Source organism: Austrofundulus limnaeus, unplaced genomic scaffold, assembly GCF_001266775.1.
Source record: "Austrofundulus limnaeus strain Quisiro unplaced genomic scaffold, Austrofundulus_limnaeus-1.0 Scaffold1310, whole genome shotgun sequence".
Lineage (NCBI taxonomy): Eukaryota > Metazoa > Chordata > Actinopteri > Cyprinodontiformes > Rivulidae > Austrofundulus > Austrofundulus limnaeus.
Window position 1 is genome coordinate 13,864 of NW_013953712.1, and position 10,641 is coordinate 24,504.

The window sequence follows — 10,641 nt, forward strand, 5'->3', positions numbered from 1 at the left end:
TTAATGAATTATTTGAGCCTTTCAAAACCAGGGGGTATAGCTCAGTGGTAGAGCATTTGACTGCAGATCAAGAGGTCCCCAGTTCAAATCTGTGTACCCCCTGCTGGCTCACACTCTGCATTCAGAGAAGCTGTGATCTCACTCCTTCATGTGGGGCTCAAACAACAGAAATATGTTCTCTTCCTGTGCAAACACACTGTTTTTATCAACAGTTCAGTGGACCGATGASACTCACCACAGCTTGTTTGTACGAGTTTGACAGAAGGCTGTGGACCCGGACCTGACCYTGCCGGACATCGCTCATATCAAACCACAGGTCGTGTGTTCGCTGGTCTTCAGGTCCGAAGCTCCTCCAGGTGTAGTACCTGTTGGAATCCTTTGTTTCAGACAAAACACAAAGAGGCAGCGTCACCGCCYTGAACATGTGGAAATCCTGTTGTTCAAAAAGCCTGGGAGAAAAAGGGAAATGTTTCTTTTCCAAAAGAGGGCCCTGTTTAACTCCAACTAAAACAAACAGGACAWGTTCCAAACCAGAATCAGGATCAACGCTTTAAACATTTACTGTCTGAGGAAATGGTGCGGCGCGGCGCTCACCACCACGTGTGTCACGTTGTCTGGCAGAGTGTTGATGGTTACTCCTCCACCCTGAGCTGCCCTGTTCGTCCTCCTCAGAGGAGACACTTTCTGGCCTCCGTCACCGGCGTTCAGCTGCTGTGGCGTCTCGCCATGCGAGTCATCTGCGAGGAGAGCTGGACATCGGTTTCATTGTTTTAGTCAGTTTGCGAGTAACAGAAAGCACAGAAAACATTTCAAAACCCTGTGGTTTTCAGACGATCGGCCTTGTGGGGAATTAAAACCTTTTTTTGAATGTGTCGATTTAAGACGTTGTTGAACGAAGGCAGAACCGAGACAAAAACATTTTGTCGGCTTTTTGAAACAAGTTGTCAAACCCCACAATCACAAGAAACCATATTTGGTAAGCAAACTGGGGTGGGTATGCTTTGTTTTTAAAGTTTCGTGTGTTTTAATTGATGGCCTGTCTCGTTTTCAAGCCACACATTCCTGGTTCCTGTTAGGTGTTTATGTTTCCACAATGATGTGATTTTTATAGCGCGTGGAAAATTCATGTCTGCTGGTTTATTTGTACTGATTATTTGATCTAAACCCGAAGACATCTTTGTTCTTACTCAACCTCTTTTTGATGTTGCTGTTCAGAAAAGACCTGATATTGTACTATGTGTTATTTTCAAGTTGATTTAACTGAAATAATAGGTTGTACTTAAAAGTATACAGGTGAAATATGAGTTGTCTAATTTATTATAGCATTTATTTTATATTATATTAAAAACTCACCAAAATTATTACAAATGAGTAACAGAATAAGGAATAGAAAAATAGGAGTTTACAAAAAAACATATCAGAAACTAAAACATTTATTTTTTTTACAAATGAATCGATTAAAACTTTATTAATTTTATAATTTTGAGCAACATTTTTTGACATAGCTGCATTTATAGTTGTTTTTCAGCTCTATATGTTAAACAGTTTTCAGTTCGATGTCGGTTTTATTATTTTAAAGATTCGCTTTTTTTCGTACGGGACACCGTAGTGACGTCACAACAAGCATATAAAAAGCCGAGTCTTCCGCGCGTCGCTTCAGTGGGGTAGTGTTGCTAACCGTATTTTGGTTCKTTTTTCCTGTACTTGTCGTTTGCTGTTTTGTTCCTGGCTTTCAGCAAACAACAGGAAGGGGTTGAAGGCACGGCTGAGCGAACTAAAAAAAAAAAAATGCCAGGGCCATTTCCCCATTAGGCTCAGTTTCCCCGTCCGAATCCCCGGGAACGTGTCGCCACCCGCGGTCAGCCTGGCTGCCGCAAAGAGTTCGTCTCTGTTTTGGCTCCGGGGTTTAAAAATCGGCAAATRTCTGAATCTGAGCAGATTAAAATCGAGCGAGGTGACCCGAACGGGCATGCAGTGGTCCGTGTAGGTAACCATGGCTCGAACACTTGCTGAATTTCTGGTCTTCTGTTTGTTCTCCTGGTCGTGCTAACCGGTGAAGCTAACGCTAACTAGCATCACTGGAAAGAAACTGGAGCAGCTAACATGGTACAGTTATAAATGGGAAGTTAAAACATTAATCTTAATGGGGTAGCTGGGAGTTAGCATTAATCTCTATTTAAAAAAATACCCATTAAAGTAATTTTTAGCTCAATAACCACTTTGATTTTTTTATTTATTTATAATTAATTTGTCTAAAACCCCAGCTTCTGCAAAAGAACCAGAATAACGACTTTGAGCTATTTCAAGACTTAACCATACTTTTAAAATACTTTTTTATAGCATAAGGTCACTTTTTGTTCCAACTCCCAGCATTTGTCCAAGTGAGGACAAAATGACATTTTACCCAGTCAGTCACATTAAATTAGGCTGTAGTTCAGCTTGTAATTGTGTGGAACGTGTTGTGAGTGAGCAGCTACCACCACATCAGATTTCTTATTAGTATCTGAAATCAAAATGTTTACTTTGGCTCATGATGACTGGCTTGGATGGATTTTCTTATTTCCACCAACCTCAGAYTGGGTTCTTACAGAAGCTCTTCTGRCAGTAAAATGTTGGTTCGATGCCTTGGATGTGAGCAGACCAGCTGTTCCCTGCTTGACCTCGGACAAGCCTCCAGACTGCGTGTGACGAGCTTTAAAAATCACTTTTCATGCAGACTACAGTCACCACTACAGTTTCAGACGTGTCTGAAGTGAGGGCACTGATGTGTTTGTGGTGTGAAACGTGGCGGTTCATGTAATATAAAACCAGCTGCAGATCTGTGTTGTTGTGGCGTCTGCTGGAGGGAAAGGCGACGTCTGCATGTTTGTTGCTGCAGCAGATAGTCTGGCTCATAAAAGATGGGAGGAGTGCACAAACTTAATATAAAGCTGGGGCTTAGATCTGCTGAGGTCATTGCGACACATCAAGGCAGAAAGTTTAGAAATAAGACAACTCACTCTCATCTCGTCCATCCCAAACATGGATAGTTTAAATGTAAAAAACAAATTTTCCTTTTTTAAAATTTATATACATTTTTCCTATTTGACTGCTTCTACATTATGCTATTTTYGCTGTTCATATCAAAACATTCAGCTCATTATTGGAAATATTGTTAAAATAATTGTACTTTCTCTGTTATTTTCTTAAGCTACTTCTTGTTACCCCTTTTGTTTGCTTTTAGCTCTCTTTTTGCTACATTTTACGTTTTATTATTTAGCACTGTGCTACTTTTAGATAGCCTTTAGCTCATTTTAGCTACCACTCTGCTGCTTTTAGGTAGYTTTTTACTCTTTAACTAACACTATGTAGCTTTTAGATGGACTTTTGATACTTTTGGTTTTTAGCCACTATTAAGCTATTAGCTAAACATCTGWACTCTTCTTCCTCTTTGAACTAGCWTTCTGCTTTTTTGCTTGACATTTGAAAAAAAAAAAGCTTTATTAGCTTAAAGCTAAAATTTGCAAGACRGCTTTTTAATTTTATCTAGCTCTGCTTTTAGTGTTGTGCTACTTTTAGCTATGCTACATTTAGGTAGTGTTTAATTCATTTTAGCCACTGTTCTGCTGCTTTTATCTAGCGTTTTGCTACTTTTAGCCAACCTACATGTAGCTTTATGTAAAGTTTTACTTTTAATTTTTAGCTACTATGCAGCTATTTGTATCTAAACATTTACTAATTTTTTACCTATTATTCTGCTGCTTTTAGCTGGATATTTGCTTTTAGCATATTGCTACTTTTAGCTAATGTTCTGCTACTTTCAGCATTTAGATAACTTGTAGCTTCAGCTACCATTCTGCTTTTTTTAGATTTTAGTTACTTTTGATATCTGTAACAACTCATGCAATTTGTTTGTGTTTAGCTAGGCCTTTGCTATCTTTAGCTTTTTGTTGATTTGTGTTTTAAGCTTGTGTTTTTATATTTATTTTTGAGCCATTAGTTTTACAGATTGCGAGGTAAAGATGCAACACGTGTTCATATGCCTTGGCCCTGAAACCTGCCCTCTGCCCACTMATTTAGGAGCTGCTGAAACTTAGCATTTAGCTGTTTTATTTTTTCAGAGCGTGGTGAGCTGAGTGTGGTCAGAGAGGACGCACCCTTCCTGAGCGGCGGCTGGTGGAGTTGGCATCAAGTCACAAACATCGGCCACAGTAAACTTCCAGGGTTCACGTCAGGGGCTGCAGCTCAAGTGATGCAAATCTGCGTTTTTTTTTTCTTCTTCTTTTTCACCAAAATAGATTCTGCCTCATTTCTGTCTGGACTTCAGCTAAATTACAGATTTAACTCAACCTTCTTCTTGCACTGGAGGCTGATGWTGTGTCCTTTGGGCAGTAAAATATCTCCACTTTTAGGCTAAGATTATTGAATGTTGTGGCTCTTTTGGTCCAATCATAAAAACAATATGTAAGAATAACTCTCAGCCACTGCTACATTAAATATTAGCTCATTATTAGTAAAACTGATAAAGTTTGCAGGTTGTTTTGGTTAATGTTCTGTAGCAGCCATCGGGCTAAAATAAAAGTAGCAGAACAGTAGCTTAAAGTAGAAAATTGCAAGCAAAAAAGTAAAAGTGTCAAATAACTAGCTAAAAGGCAAAACACTAGTTAAAATTAACAAAAGACTAACTAAATGTAGCAAAACTAGCTAAAATGTGAAAGCAGCAAAACTTAAAGCTGTACCTGGAAACTTGTAAACTTGTAGCTAAACTGTAAAAGAGTGGTTAAAATTAGCAATCTGCAAGCAAAACAGGGAAAATAGAAAACAGAAGCAGAACACCAGATAAAAGCAGCAAAAGACTAGCTAAACGTAGCAGAACTGTAGCTAAAATGGCAATCCTAAACCAAAAAAGGTTAAAGTAAGAAATGTTACATAAAAAGTTAAAGTAGCAAATAAATAGCAATAAGCTAAACTTGTTAAAATCAAACTAAAAGTTGCAAGTAGAAAAATGCTAGCTGAACTGTAAAAGTAGAACAGTAGTATTTTTAAAGTAGTGCACTGCAAGCAAAATGTTAAAAGTAGCAAATAACTAGCTGAAATAAGAAAAACACTTGATAAAAGTAGCAAAAGGTAGCTAAAAGTAGCAAAAGACTAGCCAAACGTAGCAGAACTGTAGCTAAAAGTAGCCATCCCAAGCAAAAAGTTAAAGTAGGAAACTTTACATAAAAAGGTAAAGTAGCAAATAATTAGCTATAAGCTAAAAGAAGCAAAACACTAGTTAAAAGCTAGCCAAAATTTGAAAGTAAAAAAACTAGGAGTAGAACAACGCTAGCTAAGCAGTAAAAGTTGTGGTATGGTAACTAAGCTAAAAGTTGCATTAGAAGAGCAGCAGCTGGTATTTGGATTTAGATTTCAGGCAGAACAAAGTTTTTGAAGGAACTGAAAAAATCTTAGTGCGTGAAAAATTTGAAAAAGCTAAAATAGCCTGAAGTATGTAGATGTTTTTAGATGGCAAAAAAGAAACAAATGTGAGCAAACTCAGTGTTTACACAATGAGACATTGGATGTTGGAGATACAGGAAAGAATAATTTAAATCTAATTAAAACCTAAAGTGTCTGGATGGTTTTCAGACTCTCAGATGAACAAACTTCTCAGACAAAAGGATCAAATCTTGAGGTCAAAACAAAGAAAAGTTTTCATTTTCAGCTGGAGGCGATTTGTTTCCACAGTCTGGTTCAGACGGTGTCGACGACTCTCTCAGGACTGAGGTCATTTCTCAAGAACCGGACTGTTTATGCTGCCGAACGCCAAAAGAGATAAGAAAATATCTGCAGAGAAATTAATTTGGGTGGATGCCGACAGCTGACCCCACGTCCTGCGCAGTCTGAGTGAATTTACAACTTTTCCCGTCTTAAATCACGTTTGGAATGAAAAACAAAACAAAACAATAAAAAAGCTAAACCTGCTGAAGGTTTAGTCCCAGCTGTAGCTGCGTGGCACGGGGACAAACAAGTCCAACTCTAAATTTAACCTGTGGGCTGCATGCTTGTGGGTTTGGGCATTTTTTATTGTAAACAAAACCGTTCACTTCTGCGTCAAACCCCGTTTATCACTTCATAAAGACCCGTTTAAACCCTTAGAGTCGAGCCAAACATCAGTAAGTTCATTCATCAGTGATCTGAAAGGAAACGATTAGCGACACCTTGTAGATGTAAGAATCAGAAAGAAAAGCGTTGACATAATAAAAGATTATAAATGAAACGCACCTGTTTGCTGCTCATTCCAAACAAGCTGAGAGGAACAGAGGAGAAGCAGAAAGGAGCCGAGCAGCATTTTAACCTGCAGACACTGGATGAAAAAAGAAAACAATCGCAGCGACGTCTCTGCYAGAACAAATCTGCTCCTCTCCAGCCGTGGACGTCTCTCTCTTCCTCACGTCACTTCACACACCACCCAGCCTCTAACTACACCCCTGCTCTCCTCCTCGGCGCTGCTCCTGGCTGTCATGGTGACGCCAACGACAAACGGATCGGCCGGAATCTGCAGTTTTTTTTTCTCGCCGAACAGCAGGTGTGGAGTTTCTCCCCTTCCTTCTGTCTGTGGGAGGACGAGAAGTCATTATTTACAATGTGCACTCTGAGCATTATGTTTAAATAAAACCAGCACTAATTGTTTTGCGTCAACCCCTGTTAGCAAAATAACTCCTGAGCTGCCGGACAGATTTTACAAAAATTTTCACTGAACAATCGTTAGATGAACGTCTGAGACTGATTAACTTTTGGAGTTACTCCAGTTTAAGATGTCAGCTGGCAAAGCATCAAAATGACAGAAAATTGGACACTTTCATTTGCATTTGCATTCAGTAAATGATGAAAATAAAAAAGACAAGAAAGAAACCAACTCTAGGAGAAATACACAATATTCTGCTAAAAGGAACTTCTTATAACATGTTTAGAACAGATTGATTGTGTCTTGTCAGCTACAAAAACAGTTCATTCTGAATTATTTTAAATGCAAGTATCGAGTCAACGACCCGCGTTTTATTCGGTGACAGTTCAGCGAAGGCAAATGTCTAAGCTCGGCTATAATTCACGTCAGGAATTTCCTGTTTATCTGTTTCCCAAATGTTTCCTTGATAATCTGCAGCAGGAGTTTAGTTTGTTTTATTACGCTAGCGCTGAAACATGTTTAAAGGTGTCGATCGTTTTGCACAAAAAATAAACAATTTCATACATAAAAATATTGAAGCATGGTTAAATTTTGAGGTGTTTTTTTTTTCAGTTTGAGGGATTTATGTCATGTCAAGGATTCAAGGAGACTTTATTGTCATTCGCATCACATGTGGTACATGGGGTGGAATGAAATTTGTACTCTCACGGTCCAGTTACACCCATAAGAAATTTACAATACAGATACAACAGATTAAAATAGAATAAAGTAAAAATAGATTGATAAATATACAAAATATAAGAGATATTTAAGGAAAGTTTGGAGCAGCAGATTATTGCACAGTGTCAGTGCAGTGTGGAGTTTAAAAGTCTTGTGGCAGCCAGAAGAGGTCAGTAAAGTCTGGATTAAGCAGGTTTGTTTCACAAATGTCTCATTTGGAAAAACTTAAGCGTGCATAATGAAATAAAGGATTAAATTATTTTGCACTTCAGATCAACAGTCCTTCTCAATCCTGTCTTACTGTTTCTGATTTTAAAGCTGAATGCAACACATTTACTATTTAATGTTTCTAATATGGCAGAAAGTGTTGACTCTCAGTGACCAATATATTTCTGATTTTTTTTTTTTCTAATTCAAAAGTTTGGTCTTGGCAGTAAAGTGTCAAACATCTAACATTTTAATAAGAAAAATGTATAAATCTTGTTCAAACCATGTAATTAAAATAGGAGGGGGATACCAAAATATATAAAAAAAATTAACACTGAAAATTAAATTATCTATTGTTACTAATAAATTTTGTGCTGTTGCAGTAAAACAGAAACCTGCTCGTTTTGTTTTAGCCTAAACGTCACTTAAACTCACGGAAGTTATAGCCTGGGTTAGCCTAGCATAGCTTAGCTTTAGCCTAATCGTCACTTAAACTCACGGAAGTTATGCCTAGCATAGCTTAGCTTAGCATAGGCTAAGTGCTTAGCCTAGCTTAGCTTAGCATTGGCTAAGTGCTTAGCCTAGAAGAGTTAATAAAAATAGAGCCTACCTTCACCTGGAGTACAAATCAACGTCACGGCTCTGAATTTTATTTTGAAACCACCGCTGTTAAAAACGTCTATCCGTCTTCAGTCACATAAAATGTATTTTGAAACGGCTAGTTCCTTTTTTGTATAAAAAAAACAACCTGAGAGGACACGCGGGGGTATAGCTCAGTGGTAGAGCATTTGACTGCAGATCAAGAGGTCTCCGGTTCAAATKCGGATGCCCCCTTTTCATTAACATTTTACTGTTCTGTTCTACATTATAAGGTACAAATGAATGAATGGAACTATATTGATATTTGTCTGAAATCTTATTTATAATGTAATTAAACGTGTCTGACACGTGTGAAAGGAAAGAGAAGCCTATAAAAACCTAAATAATTAATTTAAATAATTTAGTCTTGTTGACTTACTGCCTGAAGGAAAACCATTCTATAAATGTTTATTTCACATCGAACGAATGGGAATTAAAGTGCCATCGGTGTACTCTCTCCAGTCTTCATAATTAGTTTTTCTAAACAAATAAACATGACACAGATCAAATTTTCAATAAAAAATATTTATTCCCATAATTTACAGTATATACATTTGAAATAGGACTTGTTCTTAGCAGCAATATTGTCTTTCCTCATTTAGGAAATCACTTTAATATCCAAAATACAATCAAAGAGCTTTGATTAGGAAAAAAAAACAACAATATATAAATTAAATATTCTCTTAAATAATAAAATTAGACATATTCATCAACAGTTATAGTGTAAACATTTCAGTAAGAGGCTTGTTGTAAAACAAACGGCTACAAGAGAAGTTGCATTAAAAGTGGTTGATAGAGTAATAATGCCAATATTTGCTGGAGTGTTGTTTTCTTTTTCTGTCCCAGAAGCTTAAAGGTTCTGAATAAAGTCCTTTTTTTTTTCTTGGAAGGTGCTTTTATCTCACCAGAAACTGAGAAATMAAAGAATGCAAAAAAAGGAATCTGATATTTCTGGTCAGGTGGGACGTTTGAGCAGATTTCCAAATCGTTACCATAGCTGAGGTATAAAGAAACCATGAAAACCGGTCTTCAATAAAAAATGAACTAAAACATAGAGATCACTGAAACCTTCCAGGTGTTTGTTCACCCTGAGGCTGAGAGAAGTGACTCCCACACACCAGCTGTAAACACTGAGTTTAAAGACGCGTCCTCTTGGTTTGAGAGAGTCCGATCCTTCATCTCACTTCACCACAACCTTTGACCTCATCCAGTCCAGACTGGCAGGAAGACTGTCGGAACAGAAAGACAAGATGAGAAACGAAATGTAAGTTTTTTTTTTGTTTTCTGAATGAGTGACGTCAGAGTGACGTGAGGTATGTACTCACCCTTCTCCGGTGAGGGCGCAGCAGGGTTGAACATGCCAGGAGTGGGTTGTGATGGAGTCGAGAGTGAGGCACTGGGAGATCTCTGCCGCCGTCATGGAGCCCTTCACGTCTTGCTTATTGGCTAAAACCAGAACGGCCGCATTCTGAAGGTCCTACGTCCCAAAAACATAAAAATAAATTTAAAAAAAGAGGAACTTTTACAAGTTAAAGTCACAGAAAATAAAAATAAAAATAAAAAAAACCCAGCTGTGTCAGCGGATACTGACGCTGACTCAAATGGAAACTTCCTCATCGTGTTGTATCACGGGTTATTTAAGTGGTTTCACATTTAGGTCACAATGAGTCACACCTTGAAAGTGTTTTTTTTTAAAGATCACAACAAGAACTGACACCAGGGAAACTGCACAATCACAAAAGAATTTTACATCAAGCAGGTTGAAAGGCAACCAGGACTAGTTCTAACATTAGACGAAGACTGTAAAAATACTGTAGTTTAGTTTTCATACATTTTAAAAAGCATATTGTAGCAGTTATTTACACCGCTAACGTGTAAATGGTGACATTTACCAGGTGCTCCGGTGCAAACTCTTCCCAGCTTGAAGGTTAATTTTAGATAATTTCTTTACATTTTAAATGAAACCAGAGCGCGCTGACAAAGAGGAGAATATAGAAATGATTCAACCTGCAACAGACCTGCTGCATGGAAGAACCTCAGCTTTAGCCTGTTAGCTTTCATGTTAGCAAGCTAATACATACATTTATACAGTATATGGCAATATAGCATTAGCACACAAGCTAATACATATAAATAATAAAGTGATAAAGCATTTGTGCCCAAGCTAATACGTTTATAAATATGTAGATGGCAATATAGTAGAACCTGAGATAATTTATAAATTAAACATATATGGCGCTATAGCATTAGCACCCAAGCTAATACATATTTATGGCAATATAGCATTAGCACCCAAGCTAATACATATATATGGCGATATAGCATTAGCACCCAAGCTAATACATATATACGGCGATATAGCGTTAGCACCCAAGCTAATACATATATATGGTGATATAGCATTAGCACCCAAGCTAATACATATATAT

The 10,641-nt window shown here is 37.6% G+C and overlaps 2 protein-coding genes and 2 non-coding genes across 6 annotated transcripts in view; 2 read left to right on the forward strand and 2 right to left on the reverse strand.

The window, feature by feature from the left end:
• The window catches only part of LOC106534935 (plexin domain-containing protein 1), a gene marked incomplete at its 3' end in the record, with an annotated part of 11,507 nt that extends 3,174 nt beyond the window's left edge, over nucleotides 1–8,333 (reverse strand). Inside the window, 4 exon segments of one of the 3 annotated variants that reach the window (XM_014031748.1) lie at nucleotides 236–376; nucleotides 595–749; nucleotides 6,244–6,574; nucleotides 8,184–8,333. In XM_014031748.1, the coding sequence (XP_013887202.1) occupies nucleotides 236–376; nucleotides 595–749; nucleotides 6,244–6,310 (363 nt within the window). 3 annotated transcript variants of the gene reach the window in all.
• trnac-gca (transfer RNA cysteine (anticodon GCA)) lies at nucleotides 31–102 on the forward strand. Its single transcript has one exon. It is a non-coding gene; the product is annotated as a tRNA-Cys (tRNA).
• Nucleotides 8,334–8,335: 2 nt separating the features above from the next.
• On the forward strand, nucleotides 8,336–8,407 carry trnac-gca (transfer RNA cysteine (anticodon GCA)). The gene has a single exon. It is a non-coding gene; the product is annotated as a tRNA-Cys (tRNA).
• A 309-nt stretch (nucleotides 8,408–8,716) lies between these two features.
• arl5c (ADP-ribosylation factor-like 5C) overlaps nucleotides 8,717–10,641 on the reverse strand; it is a 3,252-nt gene continuing 1,327 nt past the window's right edge. Inside the window, exons 5-6 of the mRNA XM_014031740.1 lie at nucleotides 9,538–9,689; nucleotides 8,717–9,441 (exon numbers count right to left, since the gene is read on the reverse strand). Coding sequence (XP_013887194.1) covers nucleotides 9,393–9,441; nucleotides 9,538–9,689 — 201 coding nt within the window. The 3' untranslated portion in view covers nucleotides 8,717–9,392. The remainder of the gene's footprint in view (nucleotides 9,442–9,537; nucleotides 9,690–10,641) is intronic.